General features: G+C 40.7%; 2 protein-coding genes across 10 annotated transcripts in view; one reads left to right on the top strand and one right to left on the bottom strand.

Moving 5' to 3' along the window:
* The first annotated feature begins 100 nt into the window (after nt 1–100).
* Nucleotides 101–6,297, top strand: IDNK (IDNK gluconokinase). 2 transcript variants are annotated; one of them, XM_009649211.2, is made up of 3 exons: nt 101–308; nt 2,272–2,315; nt 4,317–6,297. In XM_009649211.2, the coding sequence occupies exons 1-3, from the start codon at nt 279–281 to the stop codon at nt 4,675–4,677; spliced, it is 435 nt and encodes a 144-aa protein (XP_009647506.1). In that variant the 5' UTR covers nt 101–278; the 3' UTR covers nt 4,678–6,297. The 2 variants fall into 2 exon arrangements, with proteins under 2 accessions (XP_009647506.1, XP_035744826.1); XM_035888933.1 differs by having other exon boundaries at nt 2,277–2,315.
* A 91-nt stretch (nt 6,298–6,388) lies between these two features.
* The window catches only part of UBQLN1 (ubiquilin 1), a 29,831-nt gene continuing 19,561 nt past the window's right edge, over nt 6,389–16,658 (bottom strand). For 2 of the 8 annotated variants that reach the window (XM_035888929.1, XM_035888927.1), the window contains 3 exons: nt 14,969–15,084; nt 14,474–14,642; nt 11,520–12,689 (listed from right to left, as the gene is read on the bottom strand). In XM_035888929.1, coding sequence (XP_035744822.1) covers nt 12,537–12,689; nt 14,474–14,642; nt 14,969–15,084 — 438 coding nt within the window. In that variant the 3' untranslated portion in view covers nt 11,520–12,536. Of the gene's footprint in view, nt 6,542–7,664; nt 8,418–11,519; nt 12,712–14,473; nt 14,643–14,968; nt 15,085–16,658 lie in introns of those variants that run through there. The other 6 variants (XM_035888928.1, XM_035888926.1, XR_004841228.1 and 3 more) reach the window with 5 other exon arrangements.

A 16,658-nucleotide genomic window follows, 5' to 3' on the forward strand; every position in this document is an offset into this window, starting at 1 on the left:
CAGCGCGGGGCGGCCCACGCCGACGGGAACTCAGCGCCGCGGCCCGTCAGGTGCTGCTGCGCTGGCCTTGTAGTCGCTGCTAAGGTGACTCTCACTGTGGTGTAGGAGGCTTGTAATTCCTTTGGCGTCGTCTTGGTAAATTCTGGGATCCGTATTACCTCACCCGGTTCGGCTGAATGATGCATAATTTTACCTTTTTTTTTTTTTACTTCTTTTCTTAGCTGGGATGGAAATTCTACGATGCAGACGACTACCATTCCCCAGAGAATAAAAAGAAGATGGCAGAAGGGATACCGCTAAATGACGAGGTACCTTGTATAAACCCCGAAAGAACAGTCATCGACACGTTTACCTTTGCAACCTCTGGCACATTGCGTCAAAGCGGACCGCGCTTCACGTAGGCTAGGCTGACTGTAAGCACAGGCTGAATGTTACCGCTCTGCAGCTGGTAAGAGGGGGAGGCTTTTTGTGTTATAAAGGATTCTGCATAAAAAAAATTAGTTTATGAGAGCATGCTTGGTAGCTCACATGGAGTTTGATGCCCGTTCAGGATTTGTCAGAAATCACAGAATCACAGAATGGCAAGGGTTGGAAGGGACCTCGGGAGATCATCCAGTCCAACCCCCCTGCTAAAGCAGGCTCTCCTAGAGCATTCTACACAGGACTTCGTCCAGGCGGGCTTTGAATATCTCCAGAGAAGGAGACTCCACAACCTCCCTGGGCAGCCTGTTCCAGTGCTCTGTCACCCTTAGAGTAAAGAAGTTTTTCCTCATATTCAACTGAAACTTCTTATGTTTCAGTTTGCACCCACTGCCCCTAGTCCTGTCGCAGGACACCACTGCAAACAGACTGCTTCCATCCTCGTGACTTCCGCCCTTAAGATATTTGTATGTGTTGATAAGGTCCCCTCTCAGTCTTCTCTTCTTCAGGCTGAACAAGCCCAACTCTCTCAGCCTTTCCTCATAGGGGAGGTGCTCCAGTCCCTTTATCATCCTAGTTGCTCTCCTCTCTCCCTCTATGCCAATATGCAGAATTGCAGCTTCAGATCACTTGCTGCTGCTTTGAGTTAAATACATGGAAGCAGACAGACATTCCTACTGAAGTGCATTTCATCACTTTCAGTTACTGCAGTGATTACTCCTTACACACTCCTACTTAAAATGTGCTTCCTTCCCTTCAGCCTAAACAGATAAAAATGACCAAGTTTACTTTCACAATACTTAGGAATTCAGAGACTTGAGTAGATTAGAAAAGTTACGGGATGACACCTCTTGAACTTTTTCTGGGAAATCTCGGGGAGTGTAAAACTGAACTAGGGAGTTCGCCAAAGCACTTGCTATTAGACTGAAAAAAATATTCTACATCCTTGTTAAAAACTTTAATCTTTCACTAGTGGTTAGAAGTTCGTATAAGCCAGTATGTCATCTAAAGCAGCACTGCACAACTGAATGACTAAGCCATTGGTGTATGGTGCCCAGCAAGAAATACCAGAGATGCAAAATTGTGCAGGTGTTCTTGAATGCCAGTGGGAAGCTATTCTGTAATGACAGTAACAAAAAAATGTGGCATATATTTGTCTCTGTTACCATTTGTTGTTCTCACCCAGCAGTAACAGCACTGAAAGATGAAATGGGAGCAATTGTTTAGTGCTCAGTAGGTATGACAAAAGTTTGTGGGAGCTTAAAATTTAAAATAAGATTATAATGAGAGGCTGACCAGTCACTCGCATTGCGCTTGCCTAACTTCTGAGCAAAGGTGTTGCAAAATTGTGGCTACGATTACATTTATTTGTGATTGCTACTGACATAAAAATCACATCATTAAGTTATTGCAGATAAGTGTTCTATTCTCTTTCTGAAAACCACCACTTTGATCCAAAGCATCGTGTGTGTATGCCAAGATATAAGGAAAAAGAAATAACAACTCAGGCTGTACATTTGAATTCTGTAACAGAACCAAGAGAGAAGTTGACCATCCTTCAGAGGTTTACGAGGTGCACGTGTCACGTAAATACTACTTCCATCAGATACTTGTAGGTATCGGTAATATGAGAAGTACTATTCCTCTAAAAACATCTTACTGATAATACGCCTAGCACTTGTGTTAGCCTTCAGTGATAGCAAATCTACATTAGGAAGAAAGAGAATCAAAACAGAACTTGCTGTGCAGTTTAATGCTAATTTTTGTCTCTAGTCAATGCTGTAGATGTTAGAAGCAATTGTTTCAAATCAATTTAATAAACAATTTTTAATTAACTTGTTTTCTTTCTAGGGCAGGATTCCCTGGCTTTGTGCATTGCATGATATACTGAGGAGGTGAGAGAACATCTGGCTTTTAAGGGGTTTGAGCTAAAGACAAAAAAAGTAGCAGAAGTATTTTCCCCATTGCATTCCAAAGCAGAAATGTAGGTAGTAGCATAAAAACATTCTGCAGCTAGTGAAGCCTTTCTATTTTCACTAATCTAAACTGTCATAATAATTGCTGAGGGTGAGATAATCCCTGAACAATAGTGTTGGGAAAATTGTTGCCAATGATAGTTGTTTTTCTACTGGCTATGTATAAATAATTTGAAGGATCTGGTTCATTAGTGACTTACAAAGGATATATCCACAGAATACACTGATAATGACAGTAGGATAACTTTTTTTTAAAATATTGTTAGCTTGAGTCAGATATGGTGTCAAGTTTGCTTGACACCATCTGCCGTAGGATCCTCAGTGAGAAGCTGATGGAAGTATGGGCTGGATGGGCAGACAGGGAGGACTGAAAACTGGCTGGATGGCCAGGCCCAGAGGGTGGTGATTGGCAGCGCAAAGTCTAGCTGGAGGCCAGTAACTAGGGGTGTACCCCAGAGGCCAGTACAGGGTCCTGTCCTGTTTAGCATCTTGATTTAAGGAGCCAGATGATGGGGCAGAGCATTCCCTCAGCAAGTTTGCAGATGACACCAAACTGGGAGGAGTGGCTGATCCACAGGGACCCTGACAGGCTGTAGAAATGGGCTGGCAGGAACCTCATGCAGCTTAAGAAGTGGTGCAAAGTCTTGCTCCTGGGGAGGAACAACCCCAAGCACCAGTACAGACATTGGGGGGCACTCAGCTGGAAAGCAGCTTTGCAGAAAAGGACCTGGGGGGCCTTGGTAGACACCCAAGTTGAACATGAGCCAGCGATGTACTCTTCTGGGAAAGCAGGACAGCGATATCCTGGGCTGCATTAGACAAAGTATTGCCAGCAGGTCAAGGGAGATGATCCTTCCCCTCTTCTCAGCACTGGTGAGGCCACATTTGGAGTACTGTGTCCAATTCTGGGCTCCCCAGTACGAGAAGGACATGGACAACCTGGAGAGCATCCAGCAAAGGGCCATGTAGATGATGAAGGGACTGGAGCATCTCTCAAATGAGGAAAGGTTGGGAGAGCAGGGACTGTTTAGCCTGGCTTTACACCATGGCTGTTACTTGCTTGTGTACATCAAGTGAGCGTACTGCAACTGAGCATGGGTTAATTCTCTGAGACATTTATCTATCTGGACTGTTACGCTGGATCCACTGCTTTACGTTACTTGCTAGCCCAAGGCCGCTGCCCAGCTCCAGAAACTTTGCAAAGTCAGGTGTATTTTAAAAAAGAGCCTAATGCCAGTGTTTAATTACTAGTACGTAAGTAGCTGAGGCTGGTGTTGGCTTACCTAGGTGATAATTGTATTGTAAGTTCTTACTTTCCTGTGAACCAATATTGGATGAACATAGCATGATTTTTAAATAGGTTTATACCTAATTTTAATTTCATTACAGAATGTATTTTCTTAGGTAGACCTTTCAGTCATTCTTCAAAGAGACAACTAATTCTGGATTTGCTTTTCAGTGGAACAGATGCAGCCACAGTTTAATGCTGGCTTAAAGAAACCTTGCCAGTAAAAAATATACATGCAAGGCATTAATTTACCTGCATTTACCTTGTTTAACTTGAAGTGGGCATATATGCAGTGCTGCCAATGCATATGGTTACAGGAGATGTAAAATTTAACATTACAGTCAAATCGGAGACAATGAAAACAGGTGTTAAAAGTATACCTGCATATGTATTGTTAAGAACAGAGCTGTGTACTGTTCAGCACCCACTTACTCTCTAGACAGGTTAGTACAGTAATTTTATAGATAATGGATGGGAGTTTGTATGGATATCCAAGTGCTGCTGTTCTCAGCAATTAAGGAAATGATCGTGACACTTCCCTGTGCTAGAATTGAATTTAATTTAGGAAAGAACAGTGGCTAACAACCCATTTTGTTACACCACATGTGGATGTTGGGGGGGTTTTTTGACAGAGAAGACTCATCTAGACAAGATGCAGTTCTGGCATGTTCTGCACTGAAGAAGATGTATAGGTGCTTGCTAGTTAGTGGAACGTCTGCAACGGAAAGCAACCAGCCAGAGCAACCAGGAGAAAACACAGCGCTGAAGATCCTCTTTGTACATTTGGATGGGCCTATAGACGTCATTGCTCGCCGCCTGGAGAAGAGGAGAGGACATTTTATGCCGCCTGAACTTCTCAAGTCTCAGTTTGATACTCTGGAGCCTCCTAGCGCATCAGAAAACTTTATTACTGTCAGCATAGAAAAATCTCTCCCTGAAATCGTGCTGGAGATTGAGCACACCATTTTTCAGGGTGAGGCTCTTCTGGAGTAAGTTTCTGACTTACACATACAGAAATTCCCATAAGGCTATCAAGGGTATGAAACAGCATTTTAATTGTTAAATGGCTTATTTTTCCCAATAATTAAAAGGATTGCAGTGTTAAAAGCTGGTTTACTACTGTTGGTGTTTTTATCATGACTCCGTAAGAGATACAAGATGAAATGTTCAAAACCTGCTAACTTTTTAAACCCTTTACTTTATAAAGTTAAAACTCCCATTTTAGGAAGAGCCTGCTTTTGAAAATCCTGCCAAGGGTCACACACAGTAATTTAATTTCTTCGTTTTAATTTTTACTCTCTCAGACATGGAGATGGGCACATCTGCTACTAAGCGATGAAATAATTTACAGCTTCATTAGAAATAATACATTTGTTTTTTCTAGGAGCCTTAAGAGGCAAGAACATGCAGAGTGAAGTTCCATGGCTGACACATGTCTCACTGCCAGGATTTTCAACAAGTTGTAGTTTCTGTGAACACTTACTGTATGCACTGAACACTGAGCTGAAAAAGATGCGAAAAAAGGTAGTGGTGGTGAGACAATACACAAAATATAATTGTCTAAAAAGCTTAAAGTATAAATGGCATCATAATTGGCTGTGAGCTCCCATCTTTCATGTACAACGCGTACCCACTGAAGTGCATTGGAGAGTGAGTCCAGCAGTGATCCAAGATACTGAATGATAAACGTTTCCTTATTCTAGACAACTTTTTCACAGTTGGACCTTTTCTTTCACTTCCCTTTTCTGGTGTGGCTTTAGTCTTCCACCTCAGCCGATGTCCAGTCCAATATATGCTTATGGATGGGTAAAGCATACAACTGCTTTAAAGCTTAAGATCAAACTATTTCTAATGCACGTTTTTCACATTTTTTTTGTGACCAGAAAATTCCAAATACCAAATCATTTACCTAACTCACAAAATTTAAGGTTAAAATCCTTTTTTATTGCCAAAGTGGTTTTTAAAAAGTTCTTTATGCCTTGTTACACAAGAGTTGCCTTTTTACCATAATGAAAACTGCAGGTAAGTTTCTATAAGAAAGCTTCGAGTCACATCCCTACAGTGTCATCCCCATGTGCTGTTGCACATGGATTATTTTTAAGGTGTCACATGTTTTTTTTTATTTCTAGGATGATGGATGACCTTTAGAAGTAAAAATCATGTTTCAAAGCGTCTTTGGTGTAATTTTTACCTGGGTAACTAGTTGAAAAAATGTTTCTCTGGTTCTCATATATTGAATAGTAACAGCTTTGTGGTTTATTAGGGAAACTACTGTGCTTAGATCAGTGCAATAAATTGGCATTATCTGACTGAAAGCAGGCATTTTTAGATGAAGATTTGGGATTGCAGACATTAACACACCCATCCAGAAGTGGTCTTTTCCTGTTTGCTCATGAGCTGGAGGAAGAATAGCGGGCAGTCACCAGTTTTAGTCTGCTGCTGTACCCTACCGCAGCACTAGAAAAAACGCTTGCTCTTGCTTCAGGGCCTGTTTATTCTGAGAGCCAATGTGCAACTTTAAGGCTCAGAGGCAAGGTTAAGTGGAAGAGACAGGCATGTCTGGCTGTCTTAACACCCCCATATTTCAGAGACTGGGCACCTCTTCAGAGCAAGTGACTTGTCAGAACTGTAAAATTTTAGTAGCTATCAAAAATCAGAGAAATGGCACCCTCTTGCGGTACCTCTACTTTTAATGAAGTTTTCATATTTTCTTAATACACCATTTTACAAAAAGCTTTTCTAATACACCCATTATTAAGTACAGATTTATGCTTACTTTTTTCAGACACAAACTAGATCAGGTCAGTGTGCATTGATGGGAAAGCAGCTGCATCTTGTCACAAACAGATGAGCAGACCTTCAAAGAGAGGAAAAAAATACTGGGCAAATTTTCAAGTGAGAGTGCCGAACAGGCTAGATCTGCTTGCCAGCATTTATAGCTGTCCTGGTTTCTGCTGGGGCAGAGTTAATTTTCTTCCTAGTAGCTGGTATGGTGCTGTGTTTTGGATTTAGTACTAAAAGAATGTTGATAATACACTGATGTTTTAGTTGTTGCTGGGTAGTGCTTAGTCTAGCCAAGGACTGCCAGGTGCTCGAGAAGCTGAGAGGGGGCACAGCCAGGACAGCTGACCCAAACTGACCAACGGGCTATTCCATACCATGTGACATCCTGCTCAGTATATAAGCTGGGGGAAGAAGGAAGGGGGGGGGGATGTTCGGAATGATGGCGTCTGCCCAAGTCACCATTACGTGTGATGGAGCCCTGCTTTCCTGGAAATGGCTGAACACCTGCGGGCCGGTGGGAAGCAGTGAATGAATTCCTTGCACGGCTTTTGCTTTTGCTATTAAACTGTCTTTATCTCAACCCATGAGTTTTCTCACTTTTTGTCTTCTGTTTCTCTCCCCCATCCCACCGGGGGGGGGGAGTGAGCAAGCGGCTGCATGGTGCTGAGTTGCCAGCCGGTGTTAAACCACAACAATAGCATGCTTACAGAGTGGCTGGCACTAACAGAAAATTGCACTCAACACTTAAAAAACCATCCTCTCTTAGGGAAGTCTATGTAAGTACCTTGGAAGTCTTTTCTAAACAGAATGGTATGTTCTTACAGGCAGTTCACACTCCTTCAAATTAGGTCTGGGTATTTCTCTCTGCTCCAGTGACAGGAGTATTTCCTTCCCTTAACCTTTTAATATATTTGCCTTTTACTTGAAGCAAAACAAAGTATTTCCACGGTTTAAATGATGCTGAAAGGACAGCAAAGCAACCATGTAAATTAACATGCCATTAATCTTGTGAATTACTGGTGCAGTTTTCGCTACTTGAGTTCAGTAGTCTGTTACATCCTAATTAGCTGTGCTTGAAGGTTGTAATTCCCACTTAGATCCTGCCATTAAAAGAAGATACCTCTATATCTTTACTATTCCAGCCTCCACATTAACTAGAAATTATCAGCACCTAAAGCTAGTCATATTTTGCATACCTAGTGTCCATGAGAACCTCCCGTGTCCAGGGAAGGGCAGCTGGCAGTCCGTGGATGAACACTGCAAGATGTGAAACGCACCAGTTTTTTTTCAGAATGCAGACCTGAAGACAACACCGAGCCTCTGTGTTTCTCTCTCAGAATCTCAGAAGAGGATGGAGTTTGCCTCTACCTTGCTCTATCTCAGAGGGGGACAGATGCAGCCAAAAAACCTGCAGAACCCACCTCTCTCGACAAACAAATAGGAACCAAGAAGCCATTACTTCCACTGAGAAGTGCAGATGAAATCTTCAGGAACGCAACTTCTTACAGATGCTTTCCCTCTAAACTCTTCCTGCTTGCTTTTTATTTAGAAAAGGAAGGTTGCAAGACTCCTGGGAAACTTCATTAGTTCCATCTGATGTTTATTTTCCCCAACATAGAACCAGGCTTGCATACTTAGCTGGACAGAACTGTCAGAATTTACCATTTCTGAAGCTTTTGCCACAGTGCCACATCTGTGAGCTGTACAACGCTAAATCCACAGGGGCTGGCAGGAGTGGTTGGCTTTTCCCCCTCCGTATGGAAAGCCTGCTTGGTTTCCACCGGCCTGTTCACATGCAGCTGCAGCAATGCACAAATTGCTTTGAAAAGAATACTGCACTTGCATTGCGCAGGGCTATCTGCCGACGCCGGCTTTGCAGTTTGAGACAGTTCCAGATACTGTACAGAAGGTTGTTGTCAACTGAAACAGTTAAGTGGTCACCTGCTATTCTGAAAAAACAACAAAGCTTTACTTCTGCTCACTTACACCCTGCGCGTCACAAGTTAAAAGATGTCAATCATTCAAATATGACCCACATACAACTGCTCTCCGATTTTGATGATGCTGTGCACGTGTACTATGGAAGGAAACAATCACAGAACAATCCCCGTACCTAAGTTCCATTTACCTGCCCAAACACAATCCTACTTTTTTTTTTTTTTTTTTTTTTTTTAAGTGAACATAACACTGTATTAGGGACGCTGCATTCAGGTTAGCTGGGACAGTTATTTACATTTAGCTCAGGTTATCTGGATGCAATTTTTTCTGCCTGTATCTTGAAATACATTTAGCCAAAGCAGCAAAAAAACTAAGGAGGAAACATCTGGAGTTAGAAATTGCTTTTCCTGTCTCTGCCACGAGCACAAGTTATCCAAAGAAGGTACATGTGCTATACCTCCTCAAGAACGTATGCCAAGCACGGTTTGTAACATGTGAATACTACAGCGTAAGCATTTCACAGTGCTGTCATGAGGAAATGAAAATGAGATGGAAATGTTAGATCCCAATAGCAGTATCCACTCACACATTAAACACAGGGAAGTTAAGAGTCTTCTTAAACAGCACAGGTTATACATACAGGCAAAGGACCAGACCCAGCTGCTCGCCAGCTCAGCTCTAAATTGGGGTGGTTGTTTTACTTACTACGCAGGCACTGAACAAACAGGAGAATTAGCCAGACCGCATCCTTTACTAAATGAGCCATCTTGATGCCATGTTCCCAATAGCACTGTAACTAGAGGGTACTTCTGAGGTAAGAATTTTAAAGAGGGACAAGAAAAAGGGCAACAAGTATGGGAGCAGAGGAGGCACGAACAGGAACACTGTATTACGCTATTAAACCAGTAAGTGTGATCTTTTATTGTTAAAGATGTAATAAAAAGTCTACCCTACCTATAAACCTTGTTCTACTTACCGCGTTTTCCAACAACACTAGAATTCCTCCTGTGCAAAAGATGGCACGGTGTTTTACCACCACTTAGAAGACGGTCAGTAACTGTTGTTACTAGTTTAAAACAGTTACCGAAAAATAGCAGCTCTACTTCATGAAGGAAACTTAGCCCAAGCACTCATTGTAAAATCTAGGTCAAACTTACCTCTTGTTGAATTACAGTAGAATTTTACTTCAAATACAGCATCTCTTAGTTGGTAATGTGCAAATGAAATATTTACAGAGGTGAACTGAATATTGTCCCAAGATCGGCGTTCATGCTTGTTAGATTCACTGTTTTAGTGTCTTGGTAAACCTCGGTAAAAATTACTCCCTTCCCATCCCCACCTCACCCTCGCCCTTCCATTTGTCAGTAGCCTTTTTGGATGTTACGGATTATATTCTTAAAAGGACCTGCCTTCTGAATGACTTTTTTAAAGCGAGGTCCCAGCAAGGCACATTATAAAGTCAAGTCAAATTAGTTACTTTGAAGATCCTAATAGCCATCCTGAAAATAACTGTAAAAAAGTAGTGATTATTCTACAGAAACTACTTGCGGTCTATCACTTTTCCTATTGCAGCCTTGTACCCAGTGCAATCAAAGCTACGCACCCAACAGAAGCCATTGTGATGGTATGATGATGGGCCTGATCAGTGGCTAGGAAATACAAGTAATAATAATTTTGTACCCAAACTGTAGGTATGTTAAAAGGTTTTGGTTTATATTAAATTCATCTTACAAATAGATTCTATTTTAATTTATTTCTGTTGATTTAACACTCGGTGCTGCTGCATCATTGAGACTTTCATCCAAAGGCCAACCAAGATATTTTCTTGAACTTTTCCCAGTACCATGCATCAGCAGTATTTGATCCATTTACTTACTGGCAAAATAAGAGATGAGATTACTGGACAGCGAGTGAAACATCTCTTCAGTGATAAGAATACAATGCAGTTACTGCCAACAAAACTGCATATGTGGCTTTGCCGAAAGTTTTAAAAATTTCACTGAAGCGTGCTCAACTTCTTCCTTTATATCAAGTTATAATTTTGCTTCATCAAACTGATGAACAACTTTGAGTTAAAACAGGTAATTTTACACCACTTTCAAGCAATGATTGTTAGGCTAGACTGAAGTTATACTTGTAGCATCAAAAGAAAAAGACTGTTCAAACCCAGTGTTTAAAAGCAGTACAGGAATTCAGTGAGCACGTTCACAACTACACTGATGCAGAAGACCAATAAAAACCAGATCCTCTTCAGCCACACACACAGAGTAGCGTCTCTTATTCTGCTACCCCCACTTTATTTGAGCTGGTGGTTTTCAGCACCGTATCATAGAATCATAGGATTGTCTAGGTTGGAAAAGACATTGAAGATCATCAAGTCCAACTGTTAACCTAACACATATTAAGCCATCCCACCACTAAACCATGTCTCTAAGCACCTTGTCTACCCATCTTTTAAATATCTCCAGGGATGGGGACTGGACCACCTCCCTGGGCAGCCCATTCCAGAGCCTGACAACCCTTTCTGTGAAGAAATTTTTCCTAATGCCTAACCTAAACCTGCCCTGATGCAACTTTAGGCCATTTCCCCTCGTCCTATCACCCGTTACCAGGGAGAAGAGGCCGACCCCCACTTTGCTACAGCCTCCTGTCAGGCAGTTGTAGAGGGCGATCAGGTCTCCCCTCAGCCTCCTCTTCTCCAGGCTAAATAACCCCAGTTCCCCCAGCTGCTCCTTGTAAAACTTGTGCTCCAGACCCCTCACCAGCTTTGTTGCTCTCCTCTGGACATGCTCCAGCAACGCAACATCTTTCTTGTAGTGAGGGGACCAAAACTGAACACAGTATTCAAGGTGCGGCCTCACCAGCACCAAGTACTGGGTCACGATCACTTCCCTACTCCTGCTGGCCACACTATTCCTTATACAAGCCAGGATGCCTCTTACTCTCTTCCCTCCACCTCACTCTCCAAGAGTTGTTTACTAATCTTAGCCTAGAGCTGGTGAATGCTCCCAGAGCTTGCAATCGAATGCCAACTCTCAAGCCAGTCAGTCGTCTTGAAATCTAGGTAATCACCAATTGCAAACACACTGAGACAAGATGCATAAGGATTTTTAAATTCATTTATTACCTGTGCACAAGAGAAGTAACTACCAATAAAACCTCAAAAGATATACAGAATTTTTTACATGGTGGTTAAAAGTAATGAGAATATCACATGACCATGAAAGTAATGTTTCCAATTACAAATCAGAATACATGTTAGAATCTCAATGGAACAAGCCAAAAAGCCTTAGAAGCAGTTCCAGAGCACAAGGCAACGCCCCTGTAATTTGCACAATGATAAAGGTAATTTACAGTTAATCTCTGTGAATATTGAGACGATGTTACAATGCAAGTTTCTGTACAGTTAGATGTAAAGAGATAACCAGAACGGTAATTCTAGTATATTTTAACTGAACTTGCTTATGTATTTTTGCTGAGATGGTTACCAAAGATGCTGGAAGATTCTACACCAAAAACATGTCTTACGACTTGTTTTTTTTCCCTGGCTTTTTTGTGTTACTTATAATCTCATTCTATTGCAAAGTGTAAATCTCTAGAAATGAGCTGTCTCCATTGTATAGGTTGTTTATACAAATTAGAGCAAAAAATGGTAGATTACTCAAGTGGTACAAATCTTACAGCATTTTGCTAGCAAAAAAAAATACATGCCAAAATCACAATAAGCAGTATTGGTACCCACAAATTGTAGCTTCAATAATTTGTTTCCTTTTTAATTTGTATTCTACATAAATTACTACTGAAGGCTAATGTTTAAGTAGTAAATAAACTGGACAGTTGTAGGTCAGACAAAACCTGTTCACCCAACTGTGAAAGCTGATATTGTTGGGGAAAAAAAAAAAATCACAAATAATGCAGAACAGAAGAAGTGTGATGCATGCAAGAGAGTGAAAATGCATTGATTCCCACTGTTTGAAGAAAACTACTGCACTCCACCTTAAAATGCATCAGACCAATTTCAGTTAGAACAAGACAAACCCAGGAGTCAGAATGAAATAAAGCAAATATTTTAAAGATTTAAGAGCTGTTATCAAAAATAAATTACATTTTTTCAAGTTAAAGAAACACTGCTATGAAGGCTGAGAGCCAAGCAGCCGTTCAATAGCTGCATTGATGTCTCCTCCTGTAGCTATTAGCGCTTGTAAGTTTGCTTCATGGTTCAGGAAGCCCATTGCACTCAGCTGCTCCAGTTGTTGCTGAAATCTAACTTCTGGATTTTGTAACTGCTAAGAACAAAATTTCAAGCTATGAAAGCATAACACACATCTAGCAAAGTACAGGATTTAAACATAGTTGATTCTGCACCACTCCCTGTCTTTACTAATTTCTGACTACCTCTTTTTCAAGATCCTAAAACTATACTATGGCATAAATTCAATTCACCATGTAATTTTTTTTTTTTAACAAGTCAGAGCAGCTTCAAATTTTAAGAGTATCCACACTTACATGACATTCTTGAACTACAGAAAAAGCTGCTTGTTTGATAAAACGGGATTAAAATTAAATTGGATTAACTTATGTCCCATGAACAGTTCTTAAAGGTATGCATACAGGTATTTTCCTAAAAGGAAACAGAGTTCAACTCAGTAATGTGGAAAAGCAAGGATTACAATTATGTCACTGTCAGCAATGGTGAGCGTCACAGGCTTTTTTTTTTTCGCTTGACGTAAAAGTCACCTCTTTTTTAATGCTCCAAGTATTTGCTGACTAAAATTACCAAAATTCTAATTGTTAGAAAGCTTTGGTCTAAGGCAAACTGACAGCTGTGCTTTATGGGATGATCCTGCTCACACAAACTCATGGCAAAATTCTGCATGATTTCAGTAGTATGATCTTCAGTTCAGAGGCATTTTTGAATCAGAACAATTGTAGGAAAATAATACTCTGGAGTAATACTGAGAAGTCACTTTTTGACATCAATGAGTCAATTTAGATACCAACACGAAAATTGTGCAGCTACTGCTAATTTTCCTTTTGTTCTAATTCAACAGTTTCATACATCAAGAAATTACTACCAGTATGTAAAGTCTGCATATGGTTCCAAATCAATACAATGTAAAGAAGCAACCTGAAATTTAAGAACTGCCCCCACCTGCTTCCCCCAAACAAAACTAAACAGAATGTTGACTCAGTAGTGTAAGATTTGACAGCATAATAAGTGACAATGTATGGGAATATGGTTTCCTACAGTGACACCCACCAACACTTTCTCGTGGTTAGACAGCAAGAGAAAAAAAGTCTATCAGATCAGCAAGCTGAACTAACTCACCCTGTGCCAACAGAGGGGGGGGAAAAGCAGGGCTGCCCCTTCCACCAGCAGTCTGCCATTACACTGGCTATGTACCACAGCATAAGGGTGCCGTTTCACACAGCACTCCTGAGAGTTAACAGCCTGTCTCCCTTAAAGCCAGTCCTGCCCACCACTCTACAACCACTGGCAAAGCTGCTCCCTTTGCTTGACTTCTGGTGCTCTGTGGAAACCCTTGATCCTGCTCAGTGTGTTAACAAAATGCACTGCAGTCTGGACCTGCAGGACGTCAGTGAAGCCATACAACAAATTCAGGCTCCAAATAGCCAGTGTGTGGCTATTCCGAAATGTGGGACAGAGGCTTAGTCACAGCTAGGAAGTAACAGCGAGCAGCAATACAGACAAAAACCACAGAGGTAATGTTGTTCAATATGCTTAATCTTTTCTCTTGCCTGAGCCCGCACTTCACTTACCAGTGAACCTTATTTACTCGATCTGCCTGAATGTTTCCAAGCATTTTAGAAATTCAAAGGTATGAAGATGAGTGTATAAAAATCAACTATTCAGAGGACACTTTTACTCAAATTTGATGTTTTTCCAACATTTACTTGCACAGCTGCAACACTACTTTTAAGCCTCCTCTGCTCTCCTTTAACCCGAAGTATCCAGGTAGCTCTGCCCTCAACTATCAGCCTCCTTTTTCATGGTTTATAATGAAAAAATAAAGTAAGAAAAAAATTATAGAATATAGTGATGTACCTGAGCATTTGCACCAGCAAGTGCCTGCAACATTTGCTGGACAAACTGTTGGTGACCAGGTTCGGCAGTTCCTGATGCTGGACTTGTATTTTCACTGGGAACAGAACTAGGTACAGTGGACCCTGTAGGAGCTCCAGTGTTTCCCAATCCACCTAAAGCAGGATTAAATCTGCATAAATAACAGAAAAAGAAATACACCACTTGAATAATATATACTAGGTTGTCTCTTCTCATTTATTTAATTACTGAGTAAAAGTCCTGTCAAAGAGGGGGTGACAATTTAAGTAAAGTACTAAGACAGAGACCAGGGCCATCACTGTTCAGAAGTGCACTGCAGGCAAAAATGTGGCAAATACTAAAACAAATTTAGTTAAACTAAAAAAGGCAGGAGGAGTCGTTTTTAATAAAAACTGGGTAAATCTCTGTATGTAGAAAGAATGAACAACATAACACAAGAGAAAAGTTCTTGTCTAAATTTGTAAGACTGATTCTTACCCTGGTATAAGTCCCGGTGCTTCTGTTGCTAGTGTCTGCAAGCCCTGCTGAATCTGTAGCAAAGCCTGCATTGCTCTAGGGTTTGACATAGCCGACAACGTGTCAGGATTCTGCATCTAAGAAGAGGAGAGAAACTCTTAATCATATGCAGATGTTCAAAGTTAGTCTTTATTACTAGATGCTTTATAGAGTCTGACAATTTCAGAACTTGTTTTTCAACTTCATATTTGAATATCTACATGAAATCCTTCAGGTATTTTTTCTTTTTTGAAAAAACTTCCATAGGAAGTGATCAATGAACTCTCCAGATGTGGACAAAGCCTTATCAAATGAGAGGTACATAAGGGAAAGTATTTTTCATTACCTCTTCTAGCAGATTTCATCATCTTTCAAAGCCATAGAACTGTGTTAGTCCAACATCATTCTAGAATTAACTCTCCTGCATCATACTAGTGGTAAGTGACAACGCTCAACACAATGAAACTTGACCGATAGGTATCTAAGAAAAAGTTATACAGCATTTCTTTTTCCTAGCTTAATTCATGCCACAGCAGTTTCAGCATGACTCTTTGTGCACATTTACCTATCTGTGGTGCCTTTACAGCCTTGCAAACAAATACACTGCAAAACATACTAGCAAGCAAATGTATAATATTCAAGGACCCTCACTCTAGTGTGACTTCAATTAAAAACAACTAAAAAGATAATTTAAAAGGCAAATCCTTTTCGTCTATGAAATTAAATGTCCACACACCTGACTATTTTTGATACAAAACCAAAACTAATGGCTTATGTTCACCTCTGCTTAAAGATGCTACAGCTAAGTGAAAAGTAATGTGTTTCAGTCACAAGTGACACCATCTTGGTAGCCAAACCTACTTCAAGTAGCAGACAGGCTTATCAATCTTAGCACCTTCACCTGGCAATTACACCAAATTCTTACTGCTGCAAACACATTTTTGATTCACGTAGAAATGTACAGATTAAGGTCAAACTGCCTCTGGTGCAGAGCAGAATTGCAGAATAGGACATGAAGAACTCTGGTCTGGAATATGGGTACATATGAGGCTTAATCACAGCAAATTGTTAATATCCTCCATTCATCTCCTGGATTTTTATCTCCCTGATAGTTTAACTTCAGAGAACAACTAAAAATATAGCTGGCAAAGTTTATCCAAATTTTAAAGAGGAAAACATTTTGGTTTCTCCAAAGAAAGCTGCTGCAATTACTTTAAGAAAATATTTAAATCACAACTTACTGTCTCATATTGGGAGTCGTTTTACAGAAACGGCAGCCTAACAATTCTCAGAGCACTTAAGTGACCTGGATCTTGTCTCTATTAATGTTATTAATTCCAGCTGTCAAGTAGCAGCAATTCTTGTTAAGACTTGAATAAAAGCTGCAGATGGAGTCGCTCATAGATGAGCTTTCCTAGTTCTGCCAGGCAATTGCCTTTTATTGCAAAAGACACCTTCCATTATGCAGAGGAACATTCCATCATTTCTGTCACCCAAACCCATAATATAAATGTGAGTAGATAAGCAAGGAAGTATGAGCTACAATATTTCAACATTCTGAGAATACCCAGATATTTCTTCACTTCACCTGCTAATGCTGCTGATCATCTGACTTAACATAGTGAAGACAATAGAGAACTAGCTGCGCAGATAAACCCCAAGGTGGTACTGA

Source organism: Egretta garzetta, unplaced genomic scaffold (assembly GCF_000687185.1).
Source record: "Egretta garzetta isolate BGI_Z169 unplaced genomic scaffold, ASM68718v1 scaffold41, whole genome shotgun sequence".
NCBI classification, from domain to species: Eukaryota; Metazoa; Chordata; class Aves; order Pelecaniformes; family Ardeidae; genus Egretta; species Egretta garzetta.

Coding starts and splice junctions, on each gene's coding strand:
- IDNK (XM_009649211.2), top strand. CDS start 279: ATGGCAGAAGGGATACCGCTAAATGACGAG. Junction 309..2,271: donor GGATACCGCTAAATGACGAG/GTACCTTGTATA, acceptor TTTTCTTTCTAG/GGCAGGATTCCCTGGCTTTG. Junction 2,316..4,316: donor TTGCATGATATACTGAGGAG/GTGAGAGAACAT, acceptor GTTTTTTGACAG/AGAAGACTCATCTAGACAAG.